Source organism: Dermochelys coriacea, chromosome 4, assembly GCF_009764565.3.
Source record: "Dermochelys coriacea isolate rDerCor1 chromosome 4, rDerCor1.pri.v4, whole genome shotgun sequence".
Taxonomy (NCBI): Eukaryota; Metazoa; Chordata; order Testudines; family Dermochelyidae; genus Dermochelys; species Dermochelys coriacea.
In genome coordinates, this window is record NC_050071.1 from 52,896,549 (window position 1) to 52,914,868 (window position 18,320).

At 42.7% G+C, this 18,320-nt stretch overlaps 1 protein-coding gene across 4 annotated transcripts in view; it reads left to right on the plus strand.

Annotated features, from left to right (window-relative positions):
- MGST2 (microsomal glutathione S-transferase 2) overlaps window positions 1–18,320 on the plus strand; it is a 32,853-nt gene that overhangs the window by 13,034 nt on the left and 1,499 nt on the right. For 2 of the 4 annotated variants that reach the window (XM_038398592.2, XM_043512781.1), the window contains exons 2-5: window positions 1,313–1,412; window positions 4,356–4,426; window positions 11,743–11,824; window positions 15,644–15,978. In XM_038398592.2, the coding sequence (XP_038254520.1) occupies window positions 1,313–1,412; window positions 4,356–4,426; window positions 11,743–11,824; window positions 15,644–15,776 (386 nt within the window). In that variant the 3' untranslated portion in view covers window positions 15,777–15,978. Of the gene's footprint in view, window positions 1–1,309; window positions 1,413–4,355; window positions 4,427–11,742; window positions 11,825–15,643; window positions 15,979–18,320 lie in introns of those variants that run through there. The other 2 variants (XM_043512780.1, XM_043512782.1) reach the window with 2 other exon arrangements.

Consider the following 18,320-nt stretch of genomic DNA (forward strand, 5'->3'; position numbering starts at 1 on the left):
TGCAACTAGGGTGACCAGATGTCCCAATTGTATAGGGAGAGTACTGATATTTGGGGCTCTTTCTTATATAGGCACCTATTACCCGCCACCCCCAGCAAGTATGAAAAATCGGGCTCTCTCAGACTCTCTCTCCTCCTCTTGCTATCTCGGACTCTCTTTCTCCTCCTTTGCTGAAAGCAGCCAGTCAGTTAACTAATTAGCCAACCACTCAGTTAAGTACATATCCCAACCACTGCCCCAGACCCGAGCCCCTTCCTGCATTCTGAACCCCTCATTTCTGGGCTCAGCCCAGAGCCTGCACCCACAGCCCGAGCCCTCATCCCCACTCATACCCCAATCCGCTGCCCCAGCCCAGAGGCCCCTCCTGCACCCTGAACCCCTTTCTGGTCTCACCCCAGCTGGAGCTCGCTTCCCCTCCCATGCCCCAACCCCCTGCCCCAGGCTGAAGTCCCCTCCTCCACCCTAAACCCCTCATCCCCAGAGCCCGCACCCCCAGCCGGAGCCCTCACTCCTCCCACACCCCAACCCCCTGCCCGAGCCCAGTGAAAGTGAGCAAGTGAGTGAGGCTGGGGGAGAGCGAGCAATGGAGGAAGTGGGGAGGGAGGGAGCGGGACAAAGGTGTTTGGTTTTCTGCAGTTAGGAAGTTGGCAACCCTAGGCACATGGTCTTTTGTAAAGCAGCTTCCCTGACTACTTGCCCTCATGGAGTCTGAGTCCAGCAACAGGGAACCTATTGAGCATACCCAAAACTACCACACCCAATTCCAGAAACTTCTGGATGTCTAGCGCCAATTGTGCATCTGCCTAGCAACAATGAACCAGACCCAACTCATTCCTGCTCCCCTAGATCTCATATTGGGTTCTGGGAAGTGGGCGGGCCCCCTAGATCTGTTAAAAAGCTCTCTCACTATTAGTTAGGTGGGCTACACATGCCGGGGTGTCAAATGGAGCAGGAGCCAGCCATCCTCAACATCATGCTTTACCAGAGGAGGAACAGAATATTAAGTGTGTAGACAGTTTTAGCGACTGAATTCTCTTGCTTTGGGGTTGCATTCAGCATGCAAGTGTAAAGTTACTGAGGTTGGATTTTGTAATAAGGTTCAGGTCACCTTTGAAGTTAGTGTGTGAATTTTTATAGGGGAATCTAGGGGAGCTGCAAGAGGTGTTGGTCCTTTTCATTCAAATTTAAAAGCAAAACCTGGAGGAATGATTATTTCCATTTGAAAAATTGAGATTTGTCGATTGACAGGGCCTGCTGCTTTTCTGAAAAAAAATACAGACTCTAATCCTTGATCCATTACTTTTACTTGCAGGTTATTTTGCCTGGCTTGTAGGAAAATCAAGAAAGCAGTACAAGATCATGCCCCCAGAAGTCACTGGAACCCCAGAATTTGACAGAATATTCCGTGCACAGTAAGTTCTAGGGTCATTAAAACAGTGGCAATGAGAAACTTCTCATTCATTTAATTAATTGGACACTACAAAGGTCTAATTTAGCCATTCAAGGGTGAAGTGATTTTTTTTCCAGGTATTTATGATCTTCTGCTATGTGCTATGAGCATAGATCTTAACTCTCAGTGACCTTTCTCTCTTACAAGATATGGGTGTAACAATTGTGGGCATCTCCACAGAACAGCATTTATTAAGACTTTGAACTAACCCGAGGCCTTGCATGACCAAGGGCTTCTGTCCACCACTTGTGAGTGTTTGGGTCTCCTCATAAGAGTAATTGCATTGCATATTCATTTCATGTTCATTGGGCCTGATTCTCCCAGGTACACTGGTCTTCATCTCCTGGTTTATACTGAAAGGAGATTCAGTTATGGTGTTTCTCTACAAACTATATGGAGAGGTTCCATGTAGTTTTTTTTTCTAGTTCAAGATACCTAAAATCACAAACTCAATATTTATTAAGAATTTATTACTTAGAAATCTTTGTGCTCAAATATTCAAAGGAATTTTTAATTTTCCACAACTGTATGCAAAAGCAATTTCAGTCCAGAAGAAAAGGGAAATCACAGAAAGCTCAGACAGACAATACACTATGGCTGCTCAATACCTACAGATCAGAGCTGTCAAGGTGCCTTCCCCACTCTGAACTCTAGGGTACAGATGTGGGGACCTGCATGAAAACCTCCTAAGCTTACTTTTACCAGCTTAGTTAAAACTTCCCCAAGGTACAAACTATTTTACCTTTTGCCCTTGGACTTCCACTGCCACAAAATGTCCGGGTTTATTTTTTGAGAAAGTTGTCTTGAAATGTCTTTCGCCCCCAAAATCCTCACCAAAATCTTGCACCCCCCTGCCTGGGGAAGGCTTGATAAAAATCCTCACCAATTTCCATAGGTGACCACAGACACAAACCCTTGGATCTTAAGAACAATAAAAAAAGCATTCAGTTTCTTACAAGAAGAATTTTAATATAAGGTAAAAAGAATCATCTCTGTAAAATCAGGATGGTAAATGCCTTACAGGGTAATTAGATTCAAAACAGAGAATCTCTCTAGACAAAACCTTAAGTTACAAAAAAGATACAAAGACAGGAATATCCATTCTATTCAGCTCAGCCCATTTTCTTAGCCATTTAAAGAAATCATAATCTAACGCATATCTAGCTAGATTACTTACTAAGTTCTAAGATTCCATTCCTGTTCTGTCCCTGGCAAAAGCATCACACAGACAGACTGACCCTTTGTTTCTCCCTCCCTCCAGCTTTGAAAGCATCTTGTCTCCTCATTGGTCATTGTGGTCAGGTGCCAGCGAGCTTATCCTAGCTTCTTAACCCTTTACAGGTGAAAGGGTTTTTCCTCTGGCCAGGAGGGATTTTAAAGGTGTTTACCCTTCCCTTTATTTTTATGAAAAGAGCTATTTAATGTGAATATGCTGGTCAAAACGTCACATTTAAGGCTGCTTTGAGTTTATTTTAAGCAGGGTTTTAGCCTTTTTGTTTTTGTGAAGATTACAATGTATATTCACCAAATTTATAGGACATCTGTGATGAAAGACTGAAATTTCTGAGAATATACAGGTAAATTGGCTAATTAGTTTGAGTTAAAAAATTAATGAGCATTTAAGAAACTTGTCCTGGTGAGTCACCTATTTTTGTATCCTTTTACCTTAAAAAAAAAAAAAAAAAAAAAACCCTACAACACACACACCAATAGTTGTCAGAAGCACCAAACTAGTAACTACACACCTACAGCCACAAAAGTGTTTCAGACATAAGCCAAACCATTCAGCAATTACTTTTTGAATAGAGTACACTAGATGTACAATGCAACCCACTTAGTTCACTCACTGTGAAGTTTAATTAAAGCTTCAACTGTCACATCATTTAGCTTCCTGCTTTTTATTTAGGTTTGGTTGGTTTAACATAGAAACTGTCATACTGGATCTATCTAGTGGTTCATTGAGTCAAGGAACTTCTCAGAGTGGCAAATACCAGATGCATCAAGTGATGGTGATGTAAGAAAACCCAAAGTGGATCAGTGGACAATTGTGGAATAACCTGCCCACGGAGGAATGTTTTCCTAGAGCAGTGGTTCTCAAAATTTTTTTTTTTCCCCCTGCAGACCACTTGAAAATGGAAAGATCATTAAGTGATCTCATCAAAATGTTGTTTGTACCATTAGCTAACTATTGTAAAGCACTTTGGATAAAAGCACTATATTAAAAAAACCCCAAAAAACTTAAAACTTTGTTCTACAAATAAAAGCACACAACTCATATTTTAATATCAGTAGTCTTATCTTTCTAATGTGATGGCTGTGCTCTCTCTCCCCTGCTGCGGCAGCCCCCAAGCTGGGGCTGGGGTCTCTCCATAGTTTGAGAACCTCTGTCTTAGATCATTTCATTTAGTGATTGGCTAATGCCCTGAAGCATGAGATTTTATGTGCAAAGTAAGGGTTATTTTAAAGCGATCCTATCTAATGTAACTAACATTACTGGATAATAAAAATATTCAGTTATAGAAAGTTGCCTTAAGTAAAAAAGAAATACTAAAGTTTTGAATATGAGCAGAGGAAAAGAAAAAAAAACAATGCGATATCAGGTACAACTGAAAGTTGTGTTTTCAAGCCATTACTACTGTTGTAATCATTTAGAAGTTCTACCATATGCTTTTTCATGCTTGATACTATAGTCATAGGGATAGGAACAGAACTGTACGTATTTGAAAAGACACAAAAAAGAGTGAGATTTTCAGAAGTGTTCATTGTTTGCCTCTGTCTGCTCCCATTCAAGCCAATGGCATGGACTTCGCTTTGGCCAAATGCTGTTCCCAGTGGAGAGCTTCTGAAAATCCCACCCATAGTTTCTTTCTTGCTCAAGTAACTTTTTTATTAATTTATTCCATAGACAAAACTGTGTGGAGTTTTATTCAGTCTTCCTGGTTGCTCTCTGGATTGCAGGCTGGTTTTTCAAACAAGGTAAACGTAATTGTTGTTTTATTTTGGCCTAAACAATGTTTTATCAGCTATAATAGTTTCAATTGTACCCTGAGGTTAATTAGATGTCCTTTTATTGGCTTTAAATGTTACCTCTTTACGTCACTGTGTGCACCTTGTTCTTGAGTTATGAGGAAGAGTAAATAGGAATGGTCTTGGTATTTTGCATGTCTCTGTTCTACCAACTTTTACTCATTGCAAACTAAGGATTCAAACCTTGATGTACTTACCACCGACTTCTTTAGGCCAGACCAATATGTGAGGACTTCCTGTTAGGAACCCAAAATATGCATCCAAGGGCAGAATTTAGCATAAATAGTCTCTCTTCTTTTTCACATACAGAATCCCCTCCTAACACCTAATGCCACTAGTAAGTAAATTATTAATATTTCAGAGGAGTGTTTGGAAGGTAAATTTGTTAATCTGTATAAAAACCTGTGTTGTACGTTATCATTAACAGTTTTCATTATGCTTCTTCATAGAGAAAATAAGCCTCCACATATTCAAATGCACCCCCACCCAAAAAAAGGCAAAAAATGCTTTCTCCTTTTTTTCCCCGTATTTAAGCTCATTTTCTCCATTCATTTCAGAAAGTAAAATTCTCATATCCCCCTCTAGCTGAGAGCCTGATTCTGAGCATGCTTAGCTCACCACTGGGATGGTGCCTCCTCCTGATTGTTCTGGGGAATAGCTTGTGAGGTTGACACCCCTTCCCACATTTGCCTGCAGTCCTCTGTCTCTCTCTGGGTCTGCATCCATTTCACTCCACGAGCTGCTGCTGCCTCTTTGTGACTCAGCCCTACAGCCAATCATTCCATGTGTTTCCCCTTTCTGGGATACCAAAGTCTTCCTTCAGCAGTCTTAGGTAGTCTACTCATTCACTGCCTTGTAGTGCCACTCCCTCAGCATCTGGCAGGGGAACATGAGCCTGCCCTCTACTATGTGTTCCTGGCTTCCTTCTTTTTCCAGCTTTGCCAACCCCAAGGCACCTCTCTTCTCCCAGGAAGTGACGGCAGACTTTCCCAGCAGCCCCTTTCTGCTGCCTGTTTCCTGCCTTTAGTCTCAGCCCAGCTTGTTCCTCCTCAGCTGGGTTTCTTCATTCAGTCAGAGGATTGCTTAGTCACCTCATTCCCCTCTACTGAGGCCTGTTTCATTAACTAGCCCTCTTTTCAGTGTGCATTAATGCTTTCAGGAAAAGTGTGGGATTAACATCCCATCACACTGATTCATGGAATGAGTCTTGCAATAGGAAATGCAATGTGATTCTGACTCATCCCCCAATTGTTCTCCCACAAATACAATATGATCAGGGGAGTAAAAACTGCAGCAAGGGGGAATATTCTAGAAATATATATATAAAGGAAATGCCATTGTGTGAATAAAAACTAGATGTGCCTGGTTCTTACCCTCTGACGTCTGCTGGAGAAAGGCAGGCCACAATTTTTTATTTTTATATATATAAAAATAAAATGCATAGGCACAAGGGGTTACACAGGCAATGTTAACTTTGGCATTTCTTAACTTTTGAGTACTTGACTTGAAACAACATTATTATGGTAGCAAAGTCAAGTACTCAAAAAAGTTAAGAAATGCCAGAATTAAGGTTGTCTGTGCAACCCATTGTGCCTGTGCATTATCACACACTCTTTTCCACATGATCCCCTGCCTCATTCAGTGCATGGACTGGATGGTGCTCACTTACTGATCAGTTATTCAATATTTTGTTTTCTCCTCACTGTTAAATTTGCGTCTCCAGTCTGGAGCATGCCTAGTGCTGACAGCATCTTCAGTGAATTTAGCTGAAAAAATTCTAAGGAATCTCTGCAGAGTATATATGAATTGCAGTTTTTCAAAGGCTTATTACGTAGCCAGATACAGGCAGATTTTCACAAGTATGGCAAAAGGCATATCCCTAGTACAAAAGCCACCCCCGCAATACCAAATTTTAAGTCATTGCTTGAAAGCCTGGCAGGTTCTAGAGCTTATTAAAGAAAAAGTTGCCAACTTTTTTTTTTAGCATTGGCAAAAAATCATATTCGTTTCAGCCTCATTCTTGGAAACCACCACCATTTTGGCTGAAATTTTCCCCAAAAAGTTCTGTCCGAGACAAACACCTGACAGAAAATTTTAGCCAAAATGTTTAAGTTTGTCATAGTTGTAAGCAACCGAAAATAGAGACATAATAGGAAGCGTCAGGCAACCTTAATAATAGGAGGTGCTATCAATCTTGCCTGTAACAGATCCAATTTTAAAAAACAGATTGAAAAACTCTGGACTAGAGGGCCTCACAGAATTTAGGGTTAAAGTCCATTTTGACAGCCTAAGTGAAATGGCATTATTAATGCCCACTTCATCTCTGGGGAGACAGAGCCACCATGTGCCATCTGGTCACTTTTGCTCAAAAGAGATCCAAAACTGAGTGCATTAAGGCAGCCAAGCTTGTCAGAACATATACCTGAATACGATAATAGCTACACTCACATGTTCCCTTTATGGTGCCTTGCATCAAAAGGTCTCAAAGCACTGTTCAAAAGGGAAGCCCCACACCTCTCCTCTGAGGCAGAAAAGTATTATTAGCCCCGTTACACAGCCTGGGAAACGGGGACACAAACTGCTCAGGGCTTGACCTTGACTTCAGTGGGATTGTGCATGTTTGCCACTTTTCAGTAGCAGGCCCTAAGGCCATGTCTGCACAGTTGTGCAATGTGATGAGCACTATTGTAGATGTGGCCTACATGGGCTGGCATTTTCAGCACCGTGTCATGAAAAATCTATTTGGGTTTTGAAGATCTTCAGATTGAGTTTGTGGTTAAAGTAGATTAAAACAGGAGCAGGAACTCTGCCTGTACTACCCGAGGAGGAGAAGGGGAGAGCAAGCCAGGGAGAGAATGGGAGCCCCCTTTTTCTTTTAGCAGAGGAGAGAGGGCTGTGCCCCTTCTTACTTTAACCCCTGTATTTAATACAACTGAGAACAGGGAATTGAAAAAACCCATCTATACTAGCACTTAGAACAGCATTGTTGGCACAGGTGAAATTGCACCAGTGCTGGAAAGGGGGATTCAGAATTGGAACTTTGCAAATAATTGATTTTTCAGTTTGGTGATCAAACCAGAAATTCAGGGGGGGAAATTGTTTTGGGTCAAAACATTTTCTTCCAACCTGAAATGAAATTTTCCTCCATTTTAAAAGTGTTTCATATTCAGGTTTCTTTCACTCTGCCCTGCCCCACCCCCTCGCTTTAAAAAAAAAAATACATCTAGCTAACTTTCCACACCATCTTTTGAAACAAAAAAAGTTAAATGTTTAAATTTAGAAAACATTTCAACAAAGTGACTATTTCAGAAGTGTTTTGCAGGGAAGGGGAACTATTCTTCAGATTAGACGCAAATTTACATAGCTTTGGTTGACCCAAAGCCACATTTTTGGGGAGCAAACAATCTGAAAATATTTGTCCACCTCTATTCAGAATGTGTTCACATGGGCAAGGCTTATGTAGCTTTCCCAGTCACCCAGGAAGTCCTGCGACACTGTCCAGGGATCTCCTAGTGATGACGACATTGGCTCAATTTGGAGCTAGATCTCTTGTGACTGCTCTTGTTAAAACAATAACCCTTGTTTTCATTTCTGTTTTCTTATTAACTCTTTCTCTGGCTGGTGCTCTGGCCTAGTGAAGTCAATGTGGCTGGAGAGAAGATGCATAAGTACAAGTGCCATTTAGTTTCCTCCCCTTTTTGGCTTCTCTTGTCCCAGCTACTAATTTTCCCTCCATTTATATACACAGTCATTAAAGGCGCTACTTTCTCTTTGTTTTACAGGTAAGTGATTTCCTACAAAAAGGCACCTTCTGGAGGCTAACTTCTTCCCCACCCAGATCCTAATCTCATTTTGGCCAACATAAATCCAGAGTAATGCCATTTAAGTCTTTGGAGATACTGGTGCCACACAATTGTATAAATGAAATCAGAGCCAGGCCCTTGGAAAAGACAGAAGTGTTTGCTAGCCAACGGCACAGCCACCTACTGTAGTATCTCCCTTTTGAGAGATAAGGAGAGGCAAAAGGGATCAGGGTAACTTCCCATTTTAATTGTTTTTCCCAGTCAGCATGTCCAGTAAGAGTCTCTTCTTCACTGACTTCAGTGTGAAATATAGTAAAAGTAATTTTTTCCCCAAGTATTTCTTTTGACTAAAAGAATAGGGGACTCCACCTGTTGCCCAGACAATGACTGATTTTAGGAGGGCTGGCTAGGGTTAAATCTGAAAAATGCAGAAAGATACTGCAGGTATTTAATTTCCTCTACTTAGTTCCCTGTGCTATTGGTGGGCTTGCCCAGGATGCAGTAAAGGCATCCCAGAGCAATAGGGATATTACTTTTGTGGCTGCTGTGTGATTTTACTGATTTCATTACATAAGCTGATTCAGGTCCATCATGCTGCTAAAAGACTCCATAAAGGGGAAGGTTGGGGCCACACAGCTTCCTCTTCTCCAAAGCATCAGGGTCTGGTCTCACAAGGATCTGATTCCAGTCTCTCTCGACACCAGGGTGTGACGTTGCACTCCATACGATTTTATGAAAATATGCTAATGAGTGTGAATATAATATAACTGGAATATGCTTCATGCAAAAAGGTCTTTTGTAAGGTATCATTACAAATCTTATAATCTACTGAGTGCAATTATCTTACTTGTATAAATGTATCACTCTTGCATCTTATATTTCATATCTCTAGTTTCACTCTGAGGTCCTACTGTGATTATGCAAAGTGTGGGCCATTAATGGTGGTTTGGAATCTTAATGGCTACCACTGACTAGGACAATTGGTTGTAAAGGGCTCTGTTTACTTGCAAGTCTTCCTGTGAATTAGGCCAGAAGGAATGAAGGCTTGGGGTCTCACAGGACATGTGACCATGTCACCTGATAGTGGAATCCATCTTAAACCTGGTGCTTTTCCATTTAGAAGGAGGGGTGGGGACCTAAAGAGACTAAAGATTCCCGCCTTGTGCCAAAGCTATATAAGGGGGTGGGTTCCAGTAATAAGAAATCCCCTAGTTACCACCTGAGCTAGAGCTAACAATAACTGTACCAAGGGAAAGGATTTGGCCCAGACTAGGAAGGACTCTAGTCTGTGAAAAGCTTATTGGAACATCTGAGGGCGAGATTTACCTGTGTTCAGTTTCCTACTGTATTAGGCTTAGACTTGCATGTTTTGTTTTATTTTGCTTGGAAACTTACTTTATTCTGTCTGTTATTACTTGGAACCACTTAAATCCTACTTTTTATACTTAAGAAAAATCACTTTCTTATTATTGAACCCAAAGTAATTAATACCTGGGGGGCGAGGGGGGAACAGCTGTGCATATCTCTCAGTCAGTGTTATAGAGGGCAGACAATTTATGAGTTTACCCTTGTGGCAAATTGCCAGCACTACTATGATGGGTCTTGTACTCTCTTCTTGGGTGGGGATTCCAGGCACCATTTCTTGCCCCTGAACTGGAGTATTAAGTGCCCCACTAGTGTCCTAGAGGAGGGGAGTGGAGAGAGAGGGACCCAGGCCTGCCCTCTACTCCAGGTCCCAGCCCAGGGGCCCTAGGGATAGCAGTAAACCCCTAGAACTAGCAATTTCTTCCCCTGGGCTATTTCCCTCTCCTGCCCTTCAGCTTGTAGGGCTTCCTGCCTTCCCTCTGCACAAACCAGGTGTCCCTTTACCTAGGGTCTTGGTCTTCTTAGCCCACCACAGCACTTCTCCAAACTCTCCTGTGCTGCCCTCCAAACTGCTCTGCTCTAACACCAATGCACTCTGCTTCAACTCCTCCTCTTGTCTGATTGAAGCAGGGGTTTTTTATCATGTGACTGGCTTCAGGTGCTTTAATTTATAGCAAACTTTCTTCCCTCTACAGGGAATAAAGCTCCCTTTTAATACTCTCCTGCTGCCTTCTGGCCATGCTGTATCACACCCTGTATAAGCTTTATACAGAGTAAAAAGGATTTATTTGGAGTTTAGATCCCATTGGGATCTGGGTGCTAGAGACAGGAGCACTTCTAAGTCTTTTCCAGTTAAGTCTGTGGCTTTGGCGGGGGGTGTGTGTGTGCGCATGTGCGTGTGTAGGTCAGATCCTGGGTCTGTGCTGGAGCAGACTAGCATATCTGGCTCAACAAGGCAGGATTCTGAAGGCCCAAACTGGCAGAGAAAACTGGCTCAGAGGTAGTCGTAGCACATCAGGTGACAGTCCCAAATGGGTCTCTGATCAAACCCATCACAGTGGGTAAAAATCGGGAATAATTCTGTTTCAGTCCTTGAAGTTGCACCAGTGTAAGTGAGATCAGGCCCTGAACAGCTCAAAGTGAATCGAAGAGCTGTGAAACCAGTTGGTAGCACAATCTCATAGGTGGGGGACAGGGAGACTTTCTATCAGACTTTTGGCTCATTTTGCTTCTTTGAAATCTAGTTCTATTGCTGTTCAGCAGTTGTTGAACCCGTTTCTTTGTACAGTGCATCATATTTAGACTGCTCAGCATTGTTTTCTGGCTAGTTGCTACTGGAATTGATTCACCCCTTTCTCAGTTTACTCCACAAATGTTGGACACTTCTCTTGAATTGTGATCTCTAACTAAACAAGTCCCATGGTGGGGGACTGATCTACCTCTTATCTTTACAGAAGAGTGGTTCTTCTAGGTCATGGCTGAGGCTGTTGGTAAGGCAGTGAAGTGAAACACCCCAAAGAGAGTATGCTTGTGAATCCAGAAGAAAAAAGATTTCACTGCTTCCAGTCCATTAACTCTCCTGTACACTAATAATCAGCTAGTTAAAGGCGGGACTGGGGAGGCTTGTGGGTACAAGCCCAGAACTGGTATAGCACAAGAGATGGATTCTGGGACTAGCTCGGATATTGACTTCCTTGTGACCATTGACAAGTTATGTCCTTTCTGGTCTTCAATTCCTTCCCACTGTAAAATGGGGATAATATTTTCTCTACCTCAGAGGGATATTACATGAGCATAATTCATTACAGTGTGTACCATACTCTCCCATCCTTCACCTAAAGATACTATATAAAATGCAAAACAATCATCATCATCATCATCATCAACAAATAAAATAAGTAGATAAAAAGTCTTCTGTTTCAGAAACAGAATGTGACTGTTTACAGCAAGGGATTGAAATGTCTGTCAAATGCCATGAAAACCCCTGGAACCACATAAATAAAATAATCACAATGAAACTGACTGACTAGTTCCTTCAAATCCTAATTTTTAAATTCCCCACTAACTTTCTCCCATTAATCTCTTTTTTCCCTTCAGAATTGGCTGCCCTTCTGGGTCTGTTGTACGTGTATACCCGTCACAAATACTTCCATGGATATGCAGAGTCTGCAAAAGGAAGGTAAGAAGGACCCACCATCTGTGCTTAAGTTGAATGCTCCAGGTTGTGGTCTGAAGCTGGGCTTACCATCACCGACTGGTAGTGAAAAGTGACTATAATTGAATGCAACATGTGTAAAGTGTCAGCAAGAGGTCTGAAATGAAAACCCGCAGGGAAGGTAGCTGGCTGCTGCAGCTGAAGCCTAAGGTTAAAGCGTGAATGTGCTACTGGTCGCACGAGACGGGAGGTTTGATGGTCTCGGTGCAATGCCTTGTGGTGCCTACTTTGCACCATACAGTCTAACAGGGTTGGCATATGTGCAATGAAGAGGCCCAGAAATAGAAAGCCTAGAGCTTTACAGGTCAGGTTTGCACTACATTGGAGACTGTGGAGGCAAAGCTTCACACAACCTGTCTGGCTTGTACTACTGCTAGCATTTCCTCAGTTCATTAGTAGTAAAATCATTGTATTAACACATTTATTATGCAGAGCACACAAAGTACACAATGGGAACGAGCAAGAAAATTTGGCCTTGTAGCTAGAGGAACTTTTACCAAACACGAGATGAGGAGGCTTCAGATAAGCACAAGCTTACAGTGTTTAAACTGATCCTCTAAAAGCTTGAGAGTGCAGAAATGTGCAATAGCTTTGGAATCCATGCAAGATCTCTCTACCCGCCACTCTCCGTTTCAAAATCTGGTGCTGCCACTGATGGGACGCATGTGCACTCACACAAATTGTTTCCTCTTTCATCTCAGTACTGTATTAACTCAGATAGGCTAAAGAAACAGCCTCATCTGTGATGCCAATGTTCTTCTAAACTCAGTACAGTGTGCAAGACAAGGAAAAGAGACTCCCCATCCTTGGAGACGTTTACAGTTAGACTGAGGGGGCTGGGGGCAAGCACTTTAACACACATTTATAGAGAACAATCCTCTAGTCCATTCCTCCGCTCCTAGAGTAACAAAATGTTTTCCAGCTCTACTTTCCCGAGTCAATGCATGAACGCTAACCTCCTGCCTCTTCGCTGCTCCTCAAAATACCCAGTGCCCGTTAGTAGCCCCATTTTGCAAGGCTTCCTTTCTTTTTGCTCCTAAGGAAAGAGGAAGAAAGACTCCCAGATAAAATTATACCCTAAAATTTGCCCTTTGTTAGAGATGCAATTGTCAGGATAAGCCTCTGAAAAACCAGAAAGGACCACAGCTATAAAGCAATATCTAGGAGGGAATGCACATTTTGAAATTAAATATCCTTTTTGTATCAACTAAATAAAAAAAGCTTCTTTGTTAAGAAATCTTTGCCCCTCTGCAACTCTCCGATTTTAAAATTATACCATCAGCTCCTGAAATTGCACTCAAGGAAACAAAGATATTGCCTTGGTCTATTGATGTACTGGGGTTTGCTCTTTGTTACTTGGTGGAACTCTTTTTCACTTATTTAAGCTGAGTTCAGTGCTGCTGTCAGGGGCCAGACTGGTGCCCTGGAAAATTGAGTTATTCACAAAGGCCCACATCTTCAAGGTACCCAACGGCCATTGAGATCAATGGGAGTTAAGTGCTCAAATATATTTGAGGATCTGGGTACAAAGGCCTGTTTCTGCAACTCTTGCCCATGCTAATCAGCCCTTACGTTTGGTGGGGCTGTTCATGGAAGTAAGGGTTGTAGAACTGGGCCCAAAACATGTACTGGCCAGACAGAGGCAGTGCCAGTTTGCCCACTCTGCCCGGTCAATAGATCTCAACCTGGAGAGGACAGCCCTATCCGTATGAAGGTAATTCCATCTTCAGCGCGGACTGACAACAAAGGTGCCAGCTGTAATGAGGATACCTGTCCACTAGAAATTATACTGAGACCACCCATACATTTCACATAGACCATTGAATGGTCCTCAGCTGGTGATGAATTTTGGTCATTCCCAATCTGACCTGCATTTGAAGCAGTAACCTGTTATAGCTGTGAGATTATGTATCCAATTAGCAACCCTGGAGCAATCCAGTTGTAGGACACTCTGTACTGTTCCAGTTCAGACTGCCAGCATCCAAGTGCCTTTTTCCATCTTGCTCGAATCCTTCATTGACCGCTGCTATTTGGATCCCAAGACACTGCACAACAGCGTTCCTGGAAAAATGTTTGGGGGCCTCCTACTGCATCTAGCCAACGCTTGATTTTCCCACATTTCTCAGCCTGCTCGGGGATATTTCACTCTGAGGAGTGGAAAACTGGTTTTTAAAAGAGCCAGCAAAAACTTTGGCTTAACATTTCCTTTCCGTTTGCATTTTCTGCCTTTGGTGGAAACCAGAAGTACTGGAGGACCATGCGAGAATGTTTTCTTGGTATTTTCAAGAAAAGCCACCTTCAGTAAGTGCTGATGATCTCTCTCAGCCAATGCTGATCTTACACAGTACCCAGAGCTTGGGAGAGAGCTGTGGTCAGGGGACCTGTGCACAGGGCTGTGAACCAGGAAGTTGAGAGAGTTTTAATTTCAGCTGCGACTCTTGACTCCCTCTGTGAGTTTGAGCATGTCACACAATCTACCTTTGCCTCAGTCTGCCTCTCTGTAAGTAAATGGAAATTATTATTATTTCCCTACTGTACAGGATGCTTTGAGCCTCCCACATGTTCCCACTGCAGCTGCAAGACCCCACAATTGTGTGCACAAATTAGGTGACACCACATTAAGTCATAGAGCTCACAGCATGTGTAGTTATCTGACTTGAACATACCAACCCCAGTTTGCATGTGGTAAGGCTGCAATCTGTAAACATAAGAGGTGCCTGGGCATTTCACCTTTTTCCCAGGCCTTGACAAGTGTGCAACCCCTCCCCCCCACAAACGCATCTGCAGCAGAGCAGTGCCAACCTTCCTGCTTTGTTTGCATGAAAGATTTTTCACATTTTCCTGAGAATTAATAAATTTAGTGACTGTCACAGAGTCCACTCACCACAAGCAATGCCTCCTGCTGGCTGTCCTGAGATTAGCTCTTCCAGTTTGCACACTCCTTCCAGTATTGTCTTCTCCAATCTTGTCTCACTCAGCTGGCTTGCTCACTCCCAGGTCTGCAGCTTCCTCTTTGTGGCTTGGCCCTCCAGCCAGGTCACTAAAGTTCTCCCATTCTGGGGAATCCACAGTCTTTCCAGACCTACTGCCCTTGCCATTCCCCAGTGGCAGGTGGGGGAGCCCAGGTACGCCCTCAACACGGGGTTCCAGACCAGGAACCCTATAACAAGCAGCCACAGTCCCATCTCTTGCTGCTGTTTCCCTGGGCTGCTTCCTACCTTTCTGGGTTTGCCAGCCTCTAACTCCTTTCACTCCAGGAAAGGCTACAACCCACATCCTTTCCCAGCAGCAGCCTATCCTCTACAGCCAGCTACCTGGCTTTATACATGCCCTGCCTGTTCCTGTACAGGTGAGCCTGTCCTTAATTAGCTGCCTCCAGCCTAAGTCTCCTCTATAGTCTAATTAGCTGATTGGGCCTACCTGGCCTAATCCAGCTCTTGAAGGGCTAATGTGAGGAGTCCACCCCGTCACCGTGACATTTTTCCATTTCCACATCAGTGACTAATTCTTCATGCTGTGATCAATCCCACTCTGGAACAAACTGCAAATTGTCACACACAACTACCTCGGGGGAACATCACCATTTTCAGAGAGGAAAATGTACTAATTTTTCCTGCAAAAATCACTTTCTGATGAAAAGGTCATTTATTTTTCAAATCAGTTTCATCAGTGGCTCATTTTTCTCTGGCACAGCTCTGATCAGCTGGTGTAGACTGAAAAGTTTCAAAACAAACACAGCGTGTACATCTTGTCATTGTGTTTCTTTCCGTTTTTGTCCTCTAGGATAACAGGTTTTTATTGGAGTGTGGTGGTTCTGCTCTCACTGATGGCCCTGGCTGCAGCTGGGATTACTAATAGCTTTCTGGAAGAATACTTGGACATCAGCATAGGAAAGAAATTACATAAATTGCTCTGAAGATTATTTATGTATAAATAAATAAAGCAGATGCTTTCCCTGGACATAAAAAGTCAGATGAGCTGCATCATGTGGAATGAAAGCATCCAGATTTTTTTAACTGTCCATTGCAATGTAAAGTGCATGTCTTTCCTATTTGTTTATAGTTTCTTTCCTATACCACAGAAAAGCAGGCACAAAGAATATAGCGAATGTGGCTTCATTTTTTGAGTTACGTGTTCAATGAACTGGTCTTGTGTACAATATCATATGACAGCAAAAATTACACTGAATTCAGACAATGTTAATCCAGGGAGTGTCTTATTTGAAACAGTTGCACGTGACAGCTATTTTACCCAATGTCCTTCGGCTCTGCTGTGGCTGTTGGATTCTTCCTCTCTGCATCGTGTTTGGGGCTGAACATAGAGAAACACACGGTCCCTGCACAGAGGCATTTAGAAATCTGCAGGACTGGGGCCACAAGTGACTCCAGCCCTGATTCAGGAGAACATTTAAGCATGTGTTTACAGTGCTTTCCTGAATACAGGTTTCAGAGTAGCAGCCGTGTCAGTCTGTATTCGCAAAAAGAAAAGGAGTACTTGTGGCACCTTAGAGACTAACAAATTTATTTGAGCATAAGCTTTTGTGAGCTACAGCTCACTTCATTGGATGCATCCGATGAAGCGAGCTGTAGCTCACGAAAGCTTATGCTCAAATAAATTTGTTAGTCTCTAAGGTGCCACAAGTACTCCTTTTCTTTTTCCTGAATACAGACAGACTTCATTGACTTCAAGCACATGATTAAGTCTTTAAAGTTAAGCACATGCTTAAAATCAGTATTGTTTAAGTCCCACAAAGCACCTTTCCTGAACAGGGACACTTTCCTGCGGCCTCTCTATGGGCAGACCCCTTTTCGTAGAGAGTCCCACTGAAATCAATGGGTCTTCATGAGGGAACAGAGGTCTACCAACCTGAAGTTAGTGGCAGGATCAGGACCTAAACTAGACACAGGTAGGCACAGATGCTAGTCAAGCAACTGAATCTATTTCATTGTTTCTCCATAAAGCACAGATGGCTGATGTATGGGAGAGACTAGACAAATGCTCCAGCACAGCCAAAGCTCACAGAGAGTCATAAAATAATAACGAAAGCAAACTGACTGTGGAAACAGTTTTCATTAAAAGGGGGTGGGGCAGAGAGAAAAATCACTGCCTGGTGGGCTTTCCGGACATGGTGCTGAGGTTGAATTGAAACATCTCTGAAGAAAGAAAAAAGGCAAAGCTGTTAAATGTCTTTAAATAGGTTTAAATAAAGTTACAGCAGATTCCTGATTATTCAAACTATTTGGGTGACACTAAATCTGTTCAGATAAATGGGAGCTCATAGGCAGAGATTCCTTTTGGCACACATCTGCAGCTGGGGTTTGGCCATAAATATTGTATGCGCTTGGTTCTGGTCATTCAGGGCACTATGTGGCATTTAGGGCCTAATCCAAAGACCATTGACTTAAACAGATGTTGAGTCAGACCATTGATCATCTTCCACATGACAATCGACGATAAAGTTGAGGCTGAGGCAGTCCATAGCCACTGTAACTGTATCACTTGCCATATTCTAGCATTTTTGGTGCCTGAATAGCGATGAGGTTGCTCACTACGTGTGTCCAAAGAATTAAAATTCAACATGGGTGGGGCAGTTATGGTTGCAGAGGGAACGATGATGATGAATAGTCTGGCTTTTGCGCTTTTAAAGGAGACTTGCCTTGAAGCCACTGTGGCCAGAGAGATTCCCAAACAGCATGGCTCCAGGGGGAAAAACAGGAGATTCAGGGCCTGATCCCGTACCCACTGAAGTTAATGAGTCTTTAGAGGATTTTGTCCACTAAGAGGTAAGAAAAGAGACAGAAAAATCTATTCTACCAGAAATGATGTCTCTTGACAGTCACAATCCTGTGACAGTCCTGCTGACAGTGACAGTCCTGCTGCCTCCAGGAAAATTGAGAGGGGATGGTAATAGGGAACCAAATTAAATCATAGTAATGAAGTACTTTTACAGGATCCACGAAGGCCATCTTTAAGCAGTGTTCAGGCATGCTAAACCTTAGCCTTGCATTGGTATGTTTATAGCGAATCTGCCATCCCAAGGCCCCTAACCACCTTACCAAAGGAACAAAGTGATATTCCAATTATATGTACTACACGCCAATGAAATGCTGCCACTTCTGGGATGAAATACAGCAGCTGTTTAACAGCACAGAGCAGCAGTGCTAAAGGAGAAATATGGGACCAAAATTATGGGAGTTACACCTACTCACTACAGAGCTGAAGTGGACTACCTAAAATTAGAGAGGCTACTACATTGCCTTTGGATAGTTCATTGATCCTCTTATGCAATTTACCAAGCACTGGACAAATACTAACATGCCTCTGAGGTAAATACGTATTATCATCTTCATTTTACATATGAGGAAACATAGTAGGTTTATATCAGTGTAATTCCATTGACTGTAATGGAGTGACTGACAGGCCTGGAGACTTTCTCAAAGCCACATAACTTGGTGGCAGT